The sequence below is a fragment of the Mustela nivalis genome (genome assembly GCF_964662115.1).
Source record: "Mustela nivalis genome assembly, chromosome: 20".
NCBI classification, from domain to species: Eukaryota; Metazoa; Chordata; class Mammalia; order Carnivora; family Mustelidae; genus Mustela; species Mustela nivalis.
Genome location: NC_139039.1, coordinates 27,701,192 through 27,724,592, shown reverse-complemented (window position 1 = coordinate 27,724,592; position 23,401 = coordinate 27,701,192). Strand labels below are relative to the sequence as shown.

At 46.9% G+C, this 23,401-nt stretch overlaps 1 protein-coding gene across 1 annotated transcript in view; it reads right to left on the bottom strand.

Moving 5' to 3' along the window:
* ENPP6 (ectonucleotide pyrophosphatase/phosphodiesterase 6) overlaps window positions 1-22,917 on the bottom strand; it is a gene marked incomplete at its 3' end in the record, with an annotated part of 56,633 nt that extends 33,716 nt beyond the window's left edge. The window contains exon 1 of the mRNA XM_082715482.1: window positions 22,507-22,917. Within this exon, the coding sequence (XP_082571608.1) occupies window positions 22,507-22,747 (241 nt within the window). The 5' untranslated portion in view covers window positions 22,748-22,917. The remainder of the gene's footprint in view (window positions 1-22,506) is intronic.
* Between the last annotated feature and the right edge of the window lie 484 nt (window positions 22,918-23,401).

The following is a 23,401-nucleotide window of genomic DNA, read 5'->3' as shown; positions in this document are numbered from 1 at the left end:
GAAAGAGGGATAAGGACCAAGATGACAGATAAGGGGATCAAGCAGACCAATGTACTTGCCATTCTTTCAAAACTGAATTTCCTGGATTTTCCCTTCTTAACCCACCAGGGCGGCCACTCAGCCTTTCAGGCCGTCTCTCGGGCTGGGGCTCCGGCTGAGCAGCTCTGTGTGTCCGGCTGCTCGGCGACTGCGTGGGGGAAATGGACTAGGGCCGGGAGGATAAATAGATCCCGGTGGTCACATGGGGACTTCTGCCCTTGGCCGCCCCTGTTTTCACGGCCATGACTCTGTGTGGGGGTTCCTGAGACCAGAGGGGGATGAGGTCCATGAGGTTATTTCCCCCAAAGCATTAAACTGTATTCCTCTAGGAAACGGGTAGTGAAGGATGGGATTTTAAATAGAAATTTCTGGACTAGGTTTCTAATCCCCCAAATCCTACCTCAAGCCAGGCCATTTTCCTTCTTTTTAAAAATCATAAGGCTGCATCTTAACAGGGCAGGGGCGCGTGTAAAAACTAAATTCATGGTTTGCGACGTAAATCTAGGGACATAAGGCTTCCAATGCTAACCAAAGCTACAGGTCCAGCTCGGTCCCCTAGGGAGGGCACTGAGGAGGGGACACCAGGTCCAATAACAACACCACCTTTCCTTTGACAGGAGCTGGGGTCGGAAAGTTTAGGGGGAACCGATCCTCACAACAGATAAGAAACAGCCCCTTGCTGTGGCACTGGGATTCATGTTCCAGGAGCCTCAACTCCCTCATTTTTTTTTTCTTTTTTAAAGAAAAGAAATGAACCGAGAAAGACTCTGAGGCCACAAAGTCAAGAGAGTGCCATGGGCTGGACTAGAACCTACTTCTCTTGCTGCCAGTTCATGGCTCCCCTCACGCAGATCTCTTCAAGAGACCGGAGAAGCGACCAGGCCAGCACCTAACATTGGCTGATTAACGTGGACAGGAAAGGACTCCCGTGAGGGGAGAAGGGGTCGGGTTTGGCAGTGAATAGAAAAAATATAAAATACAGCTAAGCAAAATGCAGAGCAATCCTGTTTTGGCAGAAGCATTGCCTTTTTATTTCATTTTGTGAAGGAATTCTTATTCTCCTGCTGACCACAGAGCCACCTGGAAGGGGAAGCTGGGCTGAGGCAGGACACCTTCGACCTCACACCGTGTCGCCCCGGGGAACTATTGTTTCTGAGAACTTTTCCAGACTCTCCATTATAAATGTCTTAAACTCCCAAACCCGAAATCTCTGGGGAGTACAAAAGAAGTCATCTCAAATCACCAGAGCGCTGCTTTCCTCACCAATTTGGAATTTAGTGAAAAGGCAAAACGTAAGCATGTTAAGTTGGGTGTCTACTTGGCTCTTAAAATATTTGAGTTCGCAAGGGACTTTATGATACCCGTTTCCGCTTTGTAAATCGAGGACACGTCCTGGGTTGGGTGTGGACTGGCCTGGGGGAGAAAAAGGCAGACAGAATCCCAGAGCCCTGCCCAGGGCGATCTTGGCCATTTCTGCTCGGATCTTTCTCCCGCCTTGAGACTGAGCACGTCCCCCTTGGCAGACCGGCCGCGGGACCTCCCTTTCTGTTAGGAGTGGGAGTGGGATGGGGAAGAGAGAAACTGGCCTAGTGTTTAAAATAAAGTGGTTTCCAAGTAACTTTAAAACCAATACAAAGAGGCATTTACTGAGTTCCTACTGGGTGTCAGGGAGCATGAGTGGGATGTGGAGCAACTCGGACTCCCTCTCCATTGAGGGGTTGCCGTGGCCTCCCAGGAGCCCAGAACCAAGGGTAATTGGAAGCAATAGCCCAGAGATGCATCTTGGTGGTCTGGGTCAGGATCCCAGATGTGGCTTATCAAAAGAGGCCTGTTTAAACCATTCTTCGCCACTGTTCAGCCTCGGCCATTTGAGATGAGTAGCTGAGTGTCCGAGGTTGAATCCTCTCTTATACCCGCCCCCAGAAGCGCTCATTGTTCACATTGTCCATTGAGGCTCACAAAGGACGGTTTAAAAACACAGTTGCCCATGAGGTCTCTTAGTCTGGAGGAAGCCTGGAAAGGCACGGACTCTTGCACTGTGGGGGGAGCTGTGCGTGCAGGCATATGCCACGCGTGTAAAGCTAGCCACGAGCTCACTGTCCGAGGGACAGACACTCAGATGGCCACACAGGGTGGAGCTGCCCTGAGGGCCACTTCCTTGGAGGCAGGAAAGGAGAGGCAGCATGAGGCCACGGGAGAATTTTGGACTCCTGGTTATTCTGTTGCTTGGCTTTGTGATCTCGGGCAAGCAATTTACTACCTCACAGCCTTGATCTCTTCATCTGTGAAGTGGGGATAACTATGCCTACCAAACGGGGTTTTATGAGGGTTGACAGATGCAGTATTTGAAAGCACCCAGGACTGAGCGCTACAGATGTACAGACATATAAATACTGCAGACATCTGGGAAATGTACATTCTGCTCCCTGCTGGACTGTATCTGGAAGACAATAGGAATGCTGTAGAGATGTAGGCCATCCATTGTCTTCCCTACCAACCAGAAGCAGCATGGCGAAAATGCTGACTGTTGGATGGGGGTAGGAAGTCCTCTGCCCTGGTCCTATTGACGCACTTCCTGGCTAGGTGGCCTCAGACAAGCTGCTTACTCTCTCCAGACTTAAGGTCTGTCATCTGCAGAAATGCCCTTATGTAACTCCCGACTGTAAAGATGATTATAAAGATCGTGATTATAGAGATCAATCGAAGGCATCAAGATGAGAAAGGAAGAAATAATCGTCCTAATTTGCAGGCAACATGATCTTGCATATTCTTGTATGCACAGAATCTGATGGAATCCATGAAATACTATTAGAACTAATAAACGAGGGGCGCCTGGGTGGCTCAATGGATTAAAGCCTCTGCCTTCAGCTCAGGTCATGATCTCAGGGTCCTGGGATGGAGCCCCGCATCGGGCTCTCTGCTCAGCAGGAAGCCTGCTTCCTCCTCTCTCTCTCTCTCTCTCTCTGCCTGCCTCTCTGCCGACTTGTGATCTGTCTGCCAAATAAATAAATAAAAATCTTAAAAAAATAAAAAAAGAACTAATAAACAAGTTCAGCAAGGTCGCCATATACTAGATCAACACCCCCACACCAACTGGGCTTTCATATGCTGCAAAAAAAAAAAAATTAAGAAAATAATTCCATTCACAATAATATAAAGAAGAGGAAAGTGCTTAGAAATATCTAACAAAAGAAGTGCAAGACTTATGCACGGAAAACTATCAAACATGGCTAAAAAGGTTTAGAACGCGAGTAAACGGAAACCCATCCCATGTTTCCAGATCAAAAGACATCATGTGACGCTCTCTAAATTGTTCTAGATTCAGTACAATCCCTATCAAAGTCCTAGCTGGGTTTCTTCCCCCCCCCCCCCAGAGGTTGATAAGCTTATCCTAAAACTCACTGGGAAATACAAGTGACTGAGAATAGCCAAAACAATCTTTAAAAACAAGCACAAAGGCTGGGGGGGAGGGGTAGAATCACATCCTGATTTCAAAACTTACTACAAAACTAAGTAATCACAGCAGTACAGTCTTGGCATACGGAGGGACATATGGAATAAAATGGAGAGCCCAGGAATAAACTCTAACATTTATGGTCAGTTGCTTTTCAACGAAAGTGTCAAGAAAATTCAGTAGGAAAGAAATACTCTTTTTGACAAATGGTGCTGGGTTACTGCCTCACACGACACACGAAAATTAACTCAAAATGGATCACAAACCTAAATGTAAGAGCTAAAAGTACAAAACTCTTAAAAGAAAACACAGGGGTAAATCTTCATGACATTGGCTTAAGCAGCTGTTTTTTACATATGACATGAAAAGTACAAGTGATAAAGGAAAAAAAAAATCAATGAATAGACTTCATTAAAGGCTTTCACACTTGAGGCCACGCCATTAGGAAGGTGAAAAACAACCTGACTCCTAAGAGAAAAATATTTGCAAATCACATTCCTCTAAGAGAAGTATATCCAAAATGTATGAAAAATTCCTATAACTAATAATAGAAACAGATAGCCCTGTTTTTAACAATGGGTAATATAATCTGAATAGACATTTCTCCCAAGAAGTTATAAAATAGCCACTAAGTGTGTTATGTCAAGGATCACTAATTATTAGGGAAATGCAACTCAAAACCACAGCGAGATACCACTTCTCACCCACTAGAATGGCGATAATGATAAAAGACAATGGCAAGTGTTACTGAGGATATAGGGAAATGGGACCCCTCATACATCACCGGTGGGAACGTAAAGTCAGGCAGCCATTTTGCGAGCCAGTCTGGCAGTTTCTCAAAATGTTAAACGTAAAATTACCACATGACTCAGCAGTTCTACTCCAAAGTACCTATGCAGAAGAAATGACAACATACATCTAGACAAACACTCTGTACACGAATGTTTGTAGCAGCATTATTCGCAACAGCCGAAGCCTGGAAACAACCCAGATGTTCATCAGCTGGTGGACGGACAAACGCAGTGTGGTCTGTCTGTGTAATGGCGACTCCTTGCCAGTGGAAAGGAATGATCGACTGATAGGACATGGATGAACCCCCAAAACCACTATGAAGAGTGAAAGAAGCCAGATCCCCCCAAAAAACACATATCCTATGGTTCAATTTATATAAAATGTCCAGAAAAAGCTAACCTTTAGAGAAAGAAGGTAGATTAGTGGTTGCCTAATGTAGTTGCTAGAAGTGGGAATGAGGAGCAACTACAGGGTAAAAGGCTTTGTGGAGAGGTGATGGAAACAGTCTAAAATGATATTGTGAGGATAGCTGCATACCTCTGTAAATATACTAAAAATCATTGAATTGTACACTATAAATAGTTGGATTTTATGGCATGTAAAGTATACCTCAATAAAATTGTAATAATAATTTTAAAAGATCGGTGGAGATCACAACTATATAGACCCATAAACCAGCATATCGACAGGCAAACACCAGCCCCCGAATCCTCCAAATACAGAATTCATCTACAAAGCACTGTCCCTCCTTTCCATCTCCCTACTGGTCTCCAATCCCTGCTGCTACGTTCAAGCCCCCTAATCTAATGACTTGTTGTTTCTTCTTTTCTTTAATTCTTCTGTATGATAATTCCGTCTCCTGTTGAAAAATCTTTTTCCTTGATTATTTTGACCCTGTTTGACTCCTGCTGATTTTCATTTTGGGTCTTTGCTACAATGGTCTGTGGTAGGTCTGTATTTCTTCTTTGTTTCCTTTCTTCTTTCTCCTTCTATATCACACTCCCTAAATTTAGCAAGGTCCCTCAAGGTTTCATCCCGACCCTTTTTTCTACTCTTGCTATAATCTTCCCAAGGGGATCTCATCTACTCATATAATTTCCTACCTCTCTGAGGACGACTCTGAAATCTTCATCCCTAAACCATCATGACTGGTAAAGAAATCACCACCCAGATATCTTGCAAGTACCCAAGGTCTGAGAATATAAATGATTTTATATAAACAATTATAAATAAACATAAAATCAGTTCTAAATATAAAACTGATTTATATTTTTATTATTGAAGTGAGATATTTTACTGAAATATGAACTAGCTTGTTCTCTTTTTAGATATTTACTTCCATTGTGTTTCAAGCGGGCACCCAGCCCCTTTTGTCTTTGGAGTGGTCTGTGTTTCTGGAACAACAGCTGATACTGCCTGCTGGACACATTCTTTTCCCTGGGACACTGTATCATCTCAAAGGAGCTCATTTGAACATACTGTGAACACATCTCTGCAGGGGAGAATATAAGGAAGGCTTATTTGCCTTTGAGGGAAGCAAGGAAGAGAAAAAGGCAGGGTGGACTACATAATTGCCAGGACCTAGTGCAACAGAACCATGTGGGATCCCTTGTTCATGAATTAGTAAGAATTTCAAAATGGTGACAGCAGAGCATGAAAGCACGTGCAGGGTCCCTATAAGCACGGGGCTCAGTGTGACGTATAGGTCACACAACCGTGAAACTCATCCTGGTGGAGATTTTTCCTCCAGACCAGGGAGAGCTAAGAAGGATTTGCTGGTCCAGTGAGAACAGAAAATGATGCACTGCTCGGTGGCGGAACTCCATGGAGAGGATTGACATTTGAGAGACACAACAGGGGAGGCTGGAGTCAAGACGCAAGGTTTTCCAGCTCAGAGCAGCAGAGCCTGGTTTCTGGAGCCTCATGGGTTGACATGGACCAATGACAAGGGCTGCTGTCCTCAAGGCCTTCGGACTATATATGACCCAGGACCTTTGCATTACCCTAGACATGGAAGAAAAGTCACCCCACTACCCACCCAGCACTGACTGAGACTGAATTTCCACTGAGCCCAATGGGATGGGAGTCAGAGTCAGATTTAGGATTTTTTTTTTTTTTTTAGTTGTGGCAAAATACATGTAATATAAAAATCATCATTTTAACACCATTTTTCAGTGTGCAGTTCAGTAGCATTAAGTGCATTCATGCTATTGTGCAATATCACCATCATCCACATCCAGAACTTTCCTTATTCCAAACTGAAACTCTCTCCTATTAAACACGAACTTCCCATTCCTCCCAGCCTATAGCTACCACCATTCTACTTGCCGCCTCTATGAATCTGACTACCCTAGGTACTTCACATAAGGGGAATCAGCTAATATTTTTCCTTTTCTGTATGGCTAATTTGACTCAGCATGTTTTCAGGTTCACCCACAGATTTGGATTTGGGGAGGGTGGTCAGACCTAGGAGGTCAACTTATTTGGGGTTAAATTGTAAATTTCTATTTTTTCTTTTAATTTTTTTCATATTTTTATTTAAATTCAAGTTAGTTAGCATACAGTGTAATATTGTTTTCAGGAGGAGAATTGACTGATCCGTCACTTGCATAGATGATTTTTTTTTAAGACTACAAAGACACGCACTGTTTCTGACACATTCAAGATTGTGAACTTGGATCCACTTTACACACAGATCAATTCATTAACATTACCAAAAGACGAGCTTCAGTTCTTGTCTGATACTGAGACTTTTTTTTTCTCTGATCCTCCACATCCAACCCGTCTTGCCCATTCCCTCTCCACAGAGCCCAGCCTCTCCTTGACTCCAGGTTCATTCTGCCTCTGAGGACCTGACTCCCAGGCGAGCTCTCACTGCCGACTGGATGGCCTCCCACAGACCCGCAATGCTCAGAAATGTCACAGTAGGCGTCTCAAAGCCCAGTCCCGCTCTCCACACACTCTTCATCGTTCCTGCCTCTGCCCCTTGACTTGCGTAGGACCAGCCACCCTTAAGGCCCGTCCTCCAAGTCTCAACCAAGTCCAAATCCTTTGGCTTTATTTAAATATCAGCACCTCAGCAAGCCTTTCCTCTTCCCCACGCACTCTCAGAAAGAGTCTCTGTGTCTCCTGAGCCTATTCTATTCTGTCCTGTGATTTTATTTATTTCAACACATCTTTAGCCGCTTAATTCCAAGTTCACCCAAGACAGAAGCCATGTCCTGGTCATCTCTAGACTAGCGACTTATTTAGGAGAGTAAATGTTTGCTATATTCTCACATACAGAGGCTTCATGCATGAATGTACTGTATGCGTATATGGTCACATTATATGTTGTCGCAGTTACCAAATTCTGTAGTTCAGACAGTAAGCGGTAAAGGAGTTAGTAAACTCAAAGCACCACCCAGCTCTGAAAGGTCCCTATCTGTGGGTCAAGGCCCTTTATAGGAAATACATCTCATTTGGACTTGCAGGAGGACAGGTGGAGAGAAGCTGGCATGTGGGCTGGAGTGGAGGCTTGGGGCTTCCAGGGAGCACGGGAGCAGAATCCTTCCACAAGCAATAAGTAGCATCAGCAAAGGGATGGACTGAGAGTTCCCTGAGAGGCCTCCAACAAAATTAGTGAGGTGACAAGGGAGAGGTGAAGACATCATTCTCCAGAATTCCATTCTAGTGGGCATTTCACAACTGGCCAACAGGACCCTAAATGGTAGGGACTAATCTGATGTCCACTGAGGGAACCTCCTGAGGTGAATTTTCTGAGACACCCACACAGCTGGCTACTCATTTCAAAAGAACAAACAGATGGCTGGGATTTGGTCAATAAAGTCATTTTTTTCCCCATCTGATTATTTTAGTTTTTAGCTAGATGTTGAAATACACGCAGACACAGTCTGAGAGTAAATTCTCTGGAACAGGATCTTCTTATCTGCTCCATCAGAACTTGGGGGAGGTTTTTAAGAAGCTTAAAGGATAGCAGCCAGCCTTCAGTGACCATCCGTGGCACCGGGAAGTAGAGAGGATGGCTCAGCCATGTCCAAACACCAGCCCCAGCCGTCTAGGTGGTTCCACCTCCTCCTTGATCAGATCTTGGAGGAAATCTACTTTGACTCTCATTCCGTTTCAGCTTATACATCCTGGGAGAGGTTAATAAGGGTGAGGGAAGAAGCAAGAGCCACCCAGGCAGGGAAGCCCCGCTGTGAAAGTGGGGTAGGTCTGGAGCAGAGCTGAGCGCCCAGGCAGAGCAACCCACCGGACAAACAGGCAGGCAGGGTCACAAAGGACGCCGCGGATCCCTGTGCTTGGTGAGGCTCTGCCCTTACCTAGCCGCTGGGTCTGAATCTTAGGCCTCGGTCTCCTGTTCTGCACAATGAGACAAACAAATGCACCAGCATTTCTACAGCTGCTTCTGCTTTTCACATTGTGTGACTCTGAATGCCTCTGGGGGAAATTTTGGATTGGGATATAGTGGGTTTTGTTACATATTCCCAAGCTCATTCCCATAGTTATAATGTTCTATTTTACACTGACGAACGCATGCTAAAATGGACTCTGACTGTACAAGGAGGGGTGCCATGGTTTGGGACGAGGCCAGCTGGCTAACCTGCAGGGGAAGGGGCTGGACTGGGAGTAACGGGAACATGGAATCGGATCCACCCACAGAGCCCAGCACAAGGGAGGACAGCCCTGCCTGCTGGGGAGTCCAGGATGACACGCTAAAAGCAGCGACGGTGTTGCTATGAGCCCCGGAGGAGGAGAAGCACATCCGGTGTGAACCTGAAGGGGGGAACTGAGCAGCCAATGAAATACGGCCAGAAGGACTCCAGAACCCAGTGAGATCCACACAGATATATGAATGCACCAGAGGTTTGTTAAAGAGTGGTGGAACCTTAGTAGGGAATGTTCAGCAACAAAATTCTATAGAGACTACAAAAAAGATACATGACATAAGGCTTTCCCCCAGGGGTCGGACAGAAGTCCCGTTACTAGTTGAACCAGCAAGGTCCGACAAACAATGTCTCTTCTGAGCAAGCACCGGACCCAGACACAGACAACTAACACTCCCTTGCCCGTGAGCAGGTGTAGACCAAAAGCAGGACGGATTGCTGTGCGGACTGGTTTTGTCTGCAGGGGTAGTTGGAAGGACCCACCTAGAGAATAGAAGAGCCTTCAGAGGGTAGAAACAAGGTTGGGCCTGATAGATTGTCTTCAGTCCTGCTTCTCGTGGGGGGCAGTGGCAGCTCCCCTGAGGTGACAGTGTTCCATGAAGGGTGATGGGAGTGGCCTTCACCATGATCTCCTGAGCCCTGGCTGGTTGTTGCTGGAAAGCCTGCGGTATAGACTGAGAAGACCAAAGCAAACCACAGAACAGTGCTTTATGCCCACTAGGCTGGAAAGCATCTTTTTAAAAACTCTTTCAGTGTGAATATATTTCTTAAGTCACAAGGGCAGTGCAATGGACCAAATGTCCAAAGTCATACACTGAAGTCTAATTTCCAACGTGATGTTATTAAGAGGCTGGGCCTTTCGGTGGTGCTTAGGTCATGGGGAGGGAGCCCCCATGAATGAGATTAGCGCCCTTATAAAAGGGACCCCAGAGAACTCTCTCATCCTCCTTCTGCCAGGTGCGGACACGAGGAGAACAGGGCCATTTGCAACCCAGGAGAGTTGCAAGAATCCTCGCCAGAACCAGACCCACTGACATGCTGATCAGAGACTTCAAGCCCCCAGAACTGCAAAAAGTAAATTTCTGTTGTTTGTAAGTTGCGTAACCCAAGGTTCTTTGTTAGAGCAGCCTGAAGGAAAACAGGGGGCCTTCTTCATGCTAAATTAAAACGTCTACTTACTCAAATAGAGATGAACACGTTCCACTGGATATGGATATATTTTTAATTTAATATTTTGAGTAGAGAAATCATATTGTTCAAAAGACGGGCAATAAGACATTGCCCTGCTCTATTTGTCCCTCACATACCTACAAGAGGGAACCGTGGCTCTGGTTTCTTTTCTATTTTTAAAGGTCGGTTTTTCCTCCATTTGGCAAAAATCCTTGCCAGGGCCCCAGTGACCTTGAATGGGGGTGTCTTCCAGCAGAGGTGGCTTGTGCCTCCTGCCTCCTGGTGGGGCCCGACCAGGCAGAGGGTGGGAGACAGTGTTTCTGACCGGAGACCGGAAGAACATGTGTGAAAATTCTGTAAAATAACTGACCACTCACACAGAGTACATGGCCTGGCAGTTGGGAACAGCTCAGGGAGAGGGGTTTGGGGACATTTTTCATGAGTGTAGACGCTGGTGACTGCTCTGAGGGGCCCTCGTGGCCTGACATGGCCTGGCCTCACATCTGCCCTCTTTGGTGGACTCTTGGCGGGGTGTCTCTGCAGGTCAGGGTGTTTCCTAGAGAGGAGAGCACACCCAAAGCCCGGAAAGGGAGCTCAGACAGCCAGAGAGGGTGAACCTGTGGGACAACCCTTTAATAGGCTTCCATCCCCTGTACCCCCCACAGGGGTAGGGGCTGGCGCAGGTGGGGAGCATGTTTGAGGCTGGGCCTGTGATCTGCCAGGGAATGAATGACTAGAAGCCCAATATTGGAGGTTTTCTCCCAAAGACCTATGTTTGTTTAAGGTTTTTGCCTTCAACCATTAGTGCAGAATGTTTCCTCAAGACCACCTGAGGAAGTCAAATCCTTATACATATAGATATTTTTCAGGGAGAACTAGACAGCCACAGAGGCACTGGGCTCAGTTATTTGGCTTGTGTGCAGAATACAGAAGAATAGCCAAGGCCCAGGGATCCCTCAGGCAAACTCTAGGGGTGTCTGACTCCTACATCACTAAAAGGGGGCACCTCCATCCCCTGCCTCTCACCCTCAGGCCGGCATCCTTGTCCCGGGCCATCAGCAGCCAGTGGGGTGAACCACAGACGACTTCCTTTAAATGCATAAAAGAGGTCAAAGGGGACTCCCTGTGATCCTAACAGAGGAGGCAGAACATCACTGAGAGCCCCATCCGATCACCCTCTCCCTCCGCCCCACTGTGGCCCCGGAGAATCTCCTTTGAGCCTCATAACCATTCCCAGCACCTAGAACAGGGCACTTAGAACATTCCCAGCATGTAACTGGCACTCAGTAAGCGCACAGTTAACCCCAGGGCTCTTTCCCAGGCCTCCCATCTTTTTTTTTTTTTTTTTAATTTATTTTCAGCATAACAGTATTCATTATTTTTGCACCACACCCAGTGCTCCATGCAATCCGTGCCCTCTCTAATACCCACCACCTGGCTCCCCCAACCTCCCATCCCCCGCCCCTTCAAAACCCTCAGGTTGTTTTTCAGAGTCCATAGTCTCTCATGGTTCACCTCCCCTTCCAATTTCCCTCAGCTCCCTTCTCCTCTCCAGCTCCCCATGTCCTCCATGCTATTTGTTATGCTCCACAAATAAGTGAAACCATATGATAATTGACTCTCTCTGCTTGACTTATTTCACTCAGCATAATCTCTTCCAGTCCCGTCCATGTTGCTACAAAAGTTGGGTATTCATCCTTTCTGATGGAGGCATAATACTCCATCGTGTATATGGACCACATCTTCCTTATCCATTCGTCCGTTGAAGGGCATCTTGGTTCTTTCCACAGTTTGGCGACCGTGGCCATTGCTGCTATAAACATTGTGGTACAGATGGCCCTTCTTTTCACTACGTCTGTATCTTTGGGGTAAATACCCAGTAGTGCAATTGCAGGGTCATAAAGAAACTCTATTTTTAATTTCTTGAGGAATCTCCACACTGTTCTCCAAAGTGGCTGCACCAACTTGCATTCCCACCAACAGTGTAAGAGGGTTCCCCTTTCTCCACATCCTCTCCAACACACGTTGTTTCCTGCCTGGCTAATTTTGGCCACTCTAACTGGTGTTAAGGTGGTATCTGATCTTAAAGCCGTGGGAACTCAGGGGTGGGAAGATGACAAGACTTATCTGATGCCCAGCGGTCCTGGCAGAGGACCGGAGCGGTCCAGGAGCCGAACCTGGCACCCCGCCCTCCCTCCTGCGCCCTCTCTGCTCCACCAGCGCTTCCCAACCTGCTTTGCCTCAGACATTTGGGTTGGACAACGTGGCATGAACACACAAGGCTGCTCATCCCCAGGGGACGGGGCAGGGACCAGGACCCCAGCACCCAGGCTGGGACCCTGTGCTGCAGACATGTGCACGGTGACCCCACTCATCCTCCTGCTGCACACCTGGTGACCACCAAAGCTCTTCGAGGCAGGCAGCCAGGGGCCGTGACCTTCATCGAGGGGTAAAATACCCACAGTAACCCCGACTACAAGTCTGTTCATGATCCCAGCCTGAGCAGCCCTTTGCCCAAATGCGACGGCTCCACGTGGTTCCCTGACCTGTCTGCCGGACCCTTTCTCCCTGGTAAGGAAATGGCAGAAGGTAGGACCAGGTTATGATTGAGCACAGTATCCAACAAGAGCCAAATGCTACACACGGGAGCCAGAGGAGCCCCAGACCTGCCCCGGGTCCTCGCCTGGGAGACAGTGGACACAATGGCGCTATTCATGCGAGGGGACTCTGAAACTTGAGTATGTGTTGTTTAAAATGTCTCTGAAATAAATGTTATTAGCACACTGACTCAGGCTCCCTCCAAAATAATTTTAAATGTCTTTTAACTCATTTCTGGCATATCGTTCATGATGAAGCAGGTACTGAGAGCAGCGTGCTTCAACCAAACTCCCAGAAGCCTTGGCAAGAGGAATACGGTCCTATCCATCAACACCGGGGGACGGGAAGGGGGAGGGGAGAGCAGCCATGGTTGGAGGACCGTGCCGGAGAACCTTCTGGAAAAGGATTTGCTGTTATTATAATCAAAAGCTTTCACCACATTTTTAAGCTTTACCCACAGCCCTAAACCGTTCCCTTCTTCAAGGGTCAGGTTCCAGCAGCTGAATGCCATATAACAAGAATGCCCTCTCATCACCATGGAAGCCAAGAGAAACACACTTTTTGAAAAGTGGCACTTTGGTGTAGAGAAGTCTGCTGATGGGAGCTTAAATAATGACACACCGGGAAGGATTATTTTTGTACATTCCTGGAACACATTTTTTTCTCTGAGCCTGAGCCAGGTCCTGCCCTTCACACTTCTGTGGCCCTGTACGTTACCCAGCCAGCCAAGCAGGCCGGCTTGCGGCCGCGTGACCAGGACCCGTAAGAAAGATGCGGTTCGATGTCCCTGGGAGGTAAATGACAAGATGCAGACCAAGCTCAGGCAGACGGGAAGAGAGATTTAACTGTGTGTCTGTGAGAAACACCCTGAGAGAAAAGAAGTCCATTCACTGGGGGCCCACTGGGATCCACTGCATCTGTCGTTGTTATTCCTCATGTTTCTGGAACTGTCCTTTAAGACACTCTCTCTGATCCCCTAAAGGGCTAATTCAGATGACTCTCCTACTTCAACTTGAAATCTATTCTGATAAAATCTACTTCCCCCGGTGCCTAGGTGGCTCAGTGGGTTAAAGCCTCTGCCTTTGGCTCGGGTCATAATCTCCGGGTCCTGGATTCGAGCCCCGCATCGGGCTTTCTGCTCAGCGGGGAGCCTGCTTCCCTTCCTCTTTCTCTGTGGGTCTCTCTGCCTATTTGTGATCTCTGTCAAGTAAATAAATAAAAAAAAAAATCTACTTCCCCAAAGAGATGGGTCTCCAAGCTTCCCCGTCTCTGGTCTCTGCTCACAGGAGCCCCGAGCTCTGAGTACCTCCGGGTCCTCAAATCAATTCCTGCTCCCTTCCTCGTACTTCCTCCTACCCCTCAGTGCTGAGTGGGCCTCAGTGAGGGCTGCCTTCAAGCTGCTCCTCAAACTCAACCCGTCACGTACATGAAGAATAGAGGCTTGAACGTTTCAAGTGGAAGAGGAAGAAAGGAGGAACCTACTGGGCTATTTTCAGTGCAGCTTTCAAAGCCTTCCATCAACTGCACGTCTTTTCTTTTTTTATTCCCAAATTCACCTCTCCAGCCCTTCAGCCCACACTCAAGTGGTGAATGGGTTTAGTGCCCTTTCACCTGCCTTGTTCTGCTTCTCTGACTTGCATGGGCTGTGCCTCTCACATTGGCAGATTTCAATTTTTCTTTCTTTCTTTCTTTTTTCTTAAGATCTGGCCCCAAACACATGTCCTGCTAAAAATCTTTCCACTCATCTTTCAATGTTTAGTTCTAGAAGGAACTAAACGGAAACGTCCAAGCCCAGAGTAACTCCCAATAATACTTCTCTGCCTGCCTTGCAGACACTCACACGCCATTCCTTCTCACGAAGACCCACAAGCTTCTTATCAAATGCAGCTAGTGCCCGTTCAGTGTGCGTGATATGCTGCATTAATGTTCAAGACAGTTCCTGTCCCCACTATGACCTACTGGCATCAAGCTTGGCCCTATAATTTGCTTTGCCCAATGGAATGAGTAGATGTGATTTGTGCTACTTGGAGCAAAGGTTCTAAGCATTACCATGTCATTCTGCCAGGTTCCGTTTGTCCCTTAGCCACGTGAACAGCTCATCCCATACAGAAGTTCCTTTTTCAGCCTCGATCTCAAAATGAAGAGGAAATGGGGCAGAGTTAATCCTTCAAGTCCATACATGAATGAGAGATAAACCATGGTTGTAAGCCTCTGATATAGCTTGTTACTACAACACAATTTTGCCTAATCTTAGTGATAAAGTATGTAATAGGTGCAGTTTTTATAATGGTGGCTTTACATGAAGGGTCCCACAAGCCTGGTGGGTAAGTTTTCCTTTCTCCATTCTAATGACAGATAATATTCAAACTTGCAAGAACTTGTTCAAACTCTGGAAGTTAAGAGGTGACAGAATAGATGAAATCAGGTCTTTTGCAGCAAATTCATAGCTCTTTCCACTCTACTGTGTGTAAGGGGCTGACTGTGCTCCCCCAAAACGTGTTGAGGTTCTATCCCATAGTACCTGTTGAGTGTGACCTTATTTGGAAACAAGGTGTTTGCAGATATAGTCAAGTAAAATGAATTCATTAGGATGGACCCTAATCCAGTGTAGCTGGTGTCCTTGTAAGAAGAGAAGAGACACGGAGATACAAAGGGAGAACACCAGGAGACAACGGAGGCAGAGACTAGAGTGAGATGTCAGTGCATCGACAGGCCAGGGAAGACCAAGGATTGCTGGCAACACCAGAAGCTAAGAGAAAAGCATGGGAGATATCCTCCCCTATAGTCTTCCAGAGAGCATGGGTCTGCTAACGCCTTGATTTCTGATCACCAGCCTCCAAAACCGTGAAGGAATAAATTCCTGGTGTTTCAAGCCACCCAGCATGTTGGAAATCAGTGCATCATGTTACAGCAGCCCTAGGAAATCAATGCACCATGTCTAACTCAATTCTGAGGTGGGAACCCCTAGAAACTCTCAGAATATGGGGGACAGAAGAGGTCTGTCTAAAAACACCTCACTCTTCCGTTGGCAGACTTGCGTCACCCTCCTGACTATGTTTGTTTCCAAGAGCTGGCCTAGCGTACCATGCCAGGCAGCTTACACAACAAGAATTTCTGCTTCACAATTCTGGGGGCTAGACATCTGGTAGCAAGATGTCATCACAACTGGCCTCTTCTAAAGCCCCTCTCCTTGGCCTGTAGATGGCCACCTTCTTCCCGGTCTTCACATGGCCTTCCCTCTGTGCACACCTGTGTCTTAATCCCTTCTTTCAAGGACATTAGTCCTATTGGGTTAGGCCCCACCAGATATAAATCTGCAGGGTCGGAGGACGCGATTCAGCCCCCCATGCGATCTCGTGTTTCCAAATGTCTACAGAGCCTGCCATGATGCCTGGGTTCCCACCCTGGCCACTTAAACAATCTGGGATGGAGGCTCAGGACATAAGGATGGCCCTTCCAGCTCTTCAAGTGGCCAGATCCGACCCAGGTTCCGACAGCCAGGACCACACGAAACTTGTCCTTCATTGTCCTCCCACGGGTGTTCAGGTGGTTCTGAGCCATTGGCCTTGCTCGAGTTTTAACGTTGCCTCTGCTTTCTTGGCTTCAGCAATCTTGGTGAGAATCAGGTTCTCGCTTGGGCCATGCTGATGACTCGTTTCCTAGTTAAATCTCCTCCCAGCGCCCCATGCCTTTGATCTCCTACTTTGGCACAGCCCCTCCACATGGGTGACTTTCCTTTCAACCCTCTTATTGCCTCCAACCTTATAGTCAAAATTTAAAACAAAATCGATGACATGTTTTGAGATATATGAGATTATTAGACATAGCTAGTAGTTAGTTCTTCTAAATGGCTGTTAATTGCTTCCATAGAGCAGAGCATAATTTCAGGTTTTTCCCTTCTTTTTTAGTTTAGGAGTTATCTAGAATCAAAATAATAACTGACAAGTTCCCTGAAACTCAGAAAGTTTCAATCATCATTATAATACTGCTTCGTGATAACAAATTTTATTTAAAGAAGGCAGAATAAATAATCCACGGTGCGGAGATGAAGAATAAGGAGAAAGAGAGAGAGAGAGGAGAGAATGATGGAGTCACGTGGGCTCCTCAGGTAGTGAGTGGGGAAGGCAGATCACTGCAGTGACTTCAGGAAAGAAATCTGAAAAAAGAAGGGGGCGTAAACCTTGAGTCTTTCTGGGGCAAAGCATTCCAGAGGTGGCCACCTGCCTGGAACAGGGGAGAACCAAGGGGAAGAGGGTCAGGCATGAGCTGGGAAAGGAACGGGATGGCCGCATGGGGCCAGTTCTCAAAGAACTTTGGATTCTACTTGGAGTGAAAGCAGGATCTGCTGGAGGGTCTGAATGGAGGAGCGACGTGATCGGATTCATGCTGTAAAAGGACTACTCTGGTTGTCCGTGGAGACGCACAGAAGGGTGGGCAGGGCGGCGGAGGGAACAGGGGCTGTTGGGCAGTTCTGGCAATAGAGGGTGTGGACTCTAGGGCTGGAGGTAAGAGGGGTACAGACTTGGCCATGCACCTGGGAAGGGGAGCCCTCTCGGGCTGTGAGGGAGAGTGAGGTAAGGAAGGGACCAAGGAGCGAGCAGTCGGTACAATCAGAGGAAACTGAGGGGGCTATCGGGAAGGAGCAGCAGGGCCCAGCCCAGCGCTGCTGCTGGGCCGGAAATAGAAGCCTGAGGATTGACATTTGACCATATGAGGTCTTTGGTGAAAACAAAAAGTGGAACTGGGTTTTGTGCAAGAGAGAAAGAGAGGAGAAGGAGAGGGCATACTGGATATCGTATATTCAAAGAGGCGTCTAAATCGAGGGACGCTAACGTGCTGGGATGAATGTCCCTGAGCAGATGCTGAGCTTGGGGGAAGGAGGGTACCCTGGAGGCCACGTCCACACCACTAGTGCTGTGGGGATGTAGGGGTCTGTGGGCAGTCCATCAGGTAAAACCTGAGTTCTCCAGAAGACTGAGGAGGCAGGCTGTTTTCAAAACGTGATTTCTCAAGTATCTTCTGTAGTGATTTCTGTTGGTTCAAGTGACAGCCGGTTTTCATTTAAATCAGCTATTTTCACAAAAGCAGGGGAAAGCGTACCTTACCCTGCAATATCTTACTCCATAATGTTGCATCCTTGGTAACTGGGAAGAATTTGTGTCCATGTAATTTCTAGGAGTGCAACAGGAAAGACGTTGGCACAAATATTAATTCTAATGGTTAACATCCTTGGTTTCCTTGGATTCCAGTAGATCAATGAAGCACCTTTACTCAGGCTCTAATTGTCTCCTGGACTGGTCTTGAGGAGACTTCTGTCCCCAGGTCCCAGGTCTGACACCTGACCTCCTCGGCACTCTAGGACGGGGATCAGAGTCCTGCTAATTGCTGGTGAGAACCTGACCTCTGACACCTGTCCTCTAGTGTCCGTCCTGTTACTGACATTGCTTGGTGTCTGGAGTGAGGCACCCAACCTCCCTGTATTTTATTTACAAGTTTTTAAATGTTGAACTGATAATGGCATATTGCAGAACAAGCTAATCTCAGCATATGCTTGTCTCCTTGTAGATTATCTTCAGTAAAGATGAAATTCTAGACCAGCTTCCCTGCTACTCAGGACATTTCTAGACCACTTTCTGCAAATGCTTAATCAGAAGCATTCAAGAATTACAAACAAACGTTGCCATCAGCCTTGATAAAATGATACTAAGTTATACTTCCTCAAAAATATCCACCATTTTCTCTTACCCATGATTTGGATTGAATACATCATTGCTTTTCTTCCATGGATTTTTATGTTAAACTTTACTTAACTGTGAATTAACCTCAGAGAGAGAATAACTTTACAACGAGATCTACAGTAAGAGAGATCAAAACAGAAAGCAGGGGCCCCTGGAGGGCTCAGTTGGTTAAGTGTCTGCCTTTGGCTCAGGTCATGATCCCAGGGTCCAGGGACTGAATCCCATGTCAGGTTCTCTACTCAGTGGGAAGTCTGCTTCTCTCTCTGTCCCCCCCGTATACCCGCCACACACACACTCTCTCTCTCTCTTTCTCTCAAATCAATATATATATATTTTTAAATTAAAAACAAAACAGAAAGCACAGCAGTGGTTGTGTTTACACTGCAACTGTGTTTTAACTGAAAAAAGGCTGGTCCACACAGCTCTTCAGAAAGAGAGCGGATGCACAGCGGAAGCTCTCCACCTGTGTGGGCCATGCATGGGGCTCTTGACTCCAGCTCACAGCCCACCTCCTTCAAAATGCTTCACCTGCCACCACAACTGGAAGAACACTCTTCTCCCTTCTGATCTCCTGCAGCATATGAGGAAAGGACCCTCAGGCTATCTGTGTATTCGTTTGCTGGAGCTGCAAAACAAAATACTGGGCAGCCAAACAGGAGGCTGGAAATCCAAGGTCACGGCGCCGGCAGGTTTCATTTCTGCGGAGGCCTCTCTCCTTGGCTTGCAGATGGCGCCTGCTCACTGTGTCCTCACGGGGCCTTTTCTCTGAGTACATTTATTCTTGGTGTCTCTTCCTCTTCTGAAAGAATATCAGATTGGATTGGGTCCTCTCTAACAGCCTTGCTACACCTTTCTCACTCTCTGAAGACTGTATCTTTACAGTCATTACTGTATATATTACATTCAGAGATACTAGGGGTTGGGACTTCAATACATAAATTTTGGAGGGAAACAATTCAGCCCTTTTCACTCATCTTAGAATATTAGTAGGTACCCAATGTGTTGGTCCTCCTCAACTTGATGGTGGGCTCCCTGGATGAAAGGCCCTGTTTTAAGATTCTGTGTATCCCCAGCAATCAATCGTCTGATGGATCTTCTTGATCACTATTAGAGTTTTGTTCACATTGGTCCTGCTGCCAATATGTATTTTGATGGAGAAAAAAAATCAGCCAGAGTGGGTTTGTGTCAGTGACGAGGCTAGACGATTTCCCAGGTTCCTTACGTATCCCATTACTGTTCATTCCCCGTCACCATCCCTGTGGCTTCCCCAAAAAATCCTCCTCTCTAGGGTGTCAGACATTTGCTTCATTTCTCATATTTAGGCCTCCCAAGAGTTGCCAGTCCTAATTTTTTTTTTTAATTCCCTATGTACTGCTTACTTTCATGTCTACATCTGGCAGTGCCTGAGGTCCTAGCCTGACCGAGGATCTGGAAGCTGAGGGAACAGGCTCAGGGCAGTGCATTGGGCTGCCCAAAGTTGTCCGGCACCATCCTGACCCCAGAAAGACTCCAACCAAGTTTTTCCAGCTCCAAGGCCAATAGCTTAATATTCCTCATTATGCAAAGTAAGAACACCAAACGCTTTATGTCTTGTGGGCAGTAATTCATGTAATGAAGTGAGATCATCATCTCTCTTAGGAATTCTGATGAACCTTATAACAGTATAACTTTTAGTACCAAAGGATCCAGCATGCTCCTTTTGTCGATTCATAAAATGCTCAAATGCTCAAACCATATGTTTAAGTACAATTCCCAATGGATATGTTCTTCCTTAAATGAAAACGGGAACTTTTCAACATCAGGTGGAAAACTCAGCATGGCCATTGGGAGGAATTGTCTCAACATAGCCCCGAGTCAGTTCCAGGGCAGTGGAGATAAAACCAGCTTTGTGGCCTGGTGCTTCCGGCCCCCAAGCTTGCTCTAGGCCATATGCTCACTCGGTAGGTACGAGATAAACCCAAAGACACATGTGCGTGAACGTGAGCCTTGTTAGACACGTTCTGTGTACAATACTGGTTCCATGGGGTGCCTGGGTGGCACAGTCTCTTAGGCATCCAACTCTTGGTTTCAGCGCAGGTAGTGATCTCAGGGTCATGAGATCGAGTCCCACGGGGCCTCTGCGCTCAGTATGGAGTCTGCTTGAGACTCTGTCCTTCTCCCTCTGCACCTCCCACTCGTGCTCTCTCCCTCTCTCAAATACATAAATAAACCTTTTAAAAAATATTGCTTCTATAAAAGTGTAAGTCAGGCTTTCAAATACTACTTCTTACCACCTAAAACTATTCAGGCAGAACATGTATGGCGCTCAGGCTAGCCTCGGTCTGACAGTGAAGGTGAGCTCTTTGCCAGACACTCATGGGCTCTGCCTGTCCCATCACGGAAAGGGCTCTCTGTCACAAGGAGACAAGTGAAAAAAACCCTAGTCGGAGAAGAAGGTATGTCCCCGCGTGACTGGCATTTTGTGCCAATCATTCGTTGTGCCAATATCAAGAATGTGGGTCTGACAAACAAAAGGCCAGGCCACCGGCTTGGTTTCGCTGTGCGGGCTGTCACAGTCCCCTTTTCCTCACTGGAGCCTGGCTCTCTAAAATGGATTTTGTTCATTCTCCACTGGCCTGGAGAAAACTGCACGTGGCTCTTTATGAATTGGGCCTCCCAGCAAGACTCTGCGAGACAACCGGAGTGGGGGTGGTCTGCGCGTGTGAAACTCCCGGGACAGAACTGGAGTCAGGCTGTGACACACAATGCCATCTATGTGTGGCCCAGCAGCCTGCGAACCAGCTCCCTGCAAGGGCAGAAGCATGCCAAGTGGGGACGAGGGGACTTTTGTTCATTCTCTTTATCTTACTGAGGCTGGTTGTTTGTCTGTTGGGGGAAATTAAAAAACAAGCAAATAAATTCCTTGCCTGGGTGCTGTCTGGATTTTTTTTACTCCCCATGCTTTCATTCCTAATTCTCCAAAGTATCTTCTCCCCTAAATTTTATGGCATTTTTATGTACAGATGCATCCACTACCTACGCATGAAGTCAGAAGTATCAATTTGTCTTTCTAGACTCCTTCGGGTTTGCCTCGGTGTGAAGATCCAGAATGAGATCCAAGCGGTCTCCTCCGCTTCCCGTTAATATAATTTATAGAGTTTTCCTTATGCTCGGAGCACGTAGCAAAGTCCTGCATAAGCAGCACTAACAGCGCATTCTTAACAGCCTCCCTGGACAGTTTGCTAAATTCTTTCTGAAAGCCTCTTGCTGGCCCTAACAAAGGTTAACTAAAAAACAAACCAGACGCTGGGAATCCCGCTGTGAGAGCAGAAAATATGGTTCTATCGCACAGATAGAGGACCGAGTTTGTGCCATCACATTTGGCGTTCTGGAAATCCCTGACGAAGATCATTTTTAGGCAAAAAATCAGCTTCCCAAACCCAACCGTGCTCTGGGGTTGGCTAGGGTTTTGTTTTGTTTTGTAACTAAAAGTTAAAGATGGGAATCCAAACCATGAAACAATTTTTTTTTTTCCTTCTCCATGTCATTTGACTTGGCCCAAGAAAGCAAAAGAGGGACAAGTAGCATTGCTCAGTAGTTCTTCAGGGAATGACCTACACATTTTCTCCACACAATCCAGGAATCCTGTGTGTAATTTTCATCATCCAGCACATTGATAAACAAGCGAAAACACCTCCAGGATGACAGATGACTGCAGAGCAAAGGGACAGAAGGAATTTGGTACCAACACACATGCCTTTTTAGCTTGAACTTAGAAAGTACAGAGTTAACTAGAAGTTTTATTGGTGAAACAAGTAACTACTTCTAAAATCATCTATTTATGTCACATGTTCTCCACACCAAAACAGGTCCTTGGGATAACTTTTGGAGAACAACACAACTGTGGGAAAAAAAAAAAAAAAAAAAGTCTCAGCCAAGAACTTTGGCGTCCCAAAGGGCTAGGGAAACCTGAACATTTAAATCAGACTTCGATGCCAGGAGCTCACTGTTCCCTGTTGGGACTCTGGCCACCACCCCCACGCCACCCAGAAGAGGACACAGTACTCACCAGTCATTAGGGTGTAGTAATTGGGGTAAGACAGACTGGGAAAGTCGGGGGTCAAGTAATCCACTTTTACTCCCCGGCTCACAATCTCTTTGAAGCCAGGCAAGGACTCCAGGGCCTCATCACTGATGTAGTCAGAGCGAAAACCATCCAGCAGAAACACCAGGAGCTTCCGGCCGGCCGCGGCTGGCTGCGCCAGGCTGAGTGCGAGGACCAGCAGGAGGGCCCTGAGCTTCACGGCCATGCTGCCAGGAGCCCGCCCGCCCGCCCGGCTGGCACAGCCGTCCCCTTGCAAAGACTGAGGATGGAGAATCTGTAGCTATTCTCTCTTCTAGGGGCTGGACCTTGACTGCTGGCCTTCCTGAGCCAAGTTCACTTTCAGAATTTAAAGGTACAGCACCCCCTTTTAAAAACATCTATGCTCACCCTTTACTAGAAAGTCTGGAGACCAACTCCTTCCGAGAAGCCAGGTCCCCAAACAACCCAGAATCGACACCAGGGGAGACAGGGCGACCTCATTATTTTGGGTGAGCATTCCAGAAATACAGGCACCCACAGAGAGGTAGAAATTTAGAAGATGACGGAAGTCCACGCCAACTTTGCAGTTGGGCTAACCAAGGGGTGGGGTCAAGGGAAAGAGCAATCTTTTAATTTGCTGCCATCCTGCGTCTCTGCCCAGTTTAAACTCTCTGACTTTTTCGCTTACAATTTAGTAACACGAACCTCTTCATTCAGGATATAAACAAGAGATGATCAAAACAGGTGAGCCCCGTTTGTGAACTTTCCACCGGGGTCTCTGTGACCATCACATTTTAAAAACATATTGTCTAGGTCTCAGCCACTTTTTTTTTTTCCTATGGATCTGTATACAGTGTTTATTGTTCTATTTTACAAGCTG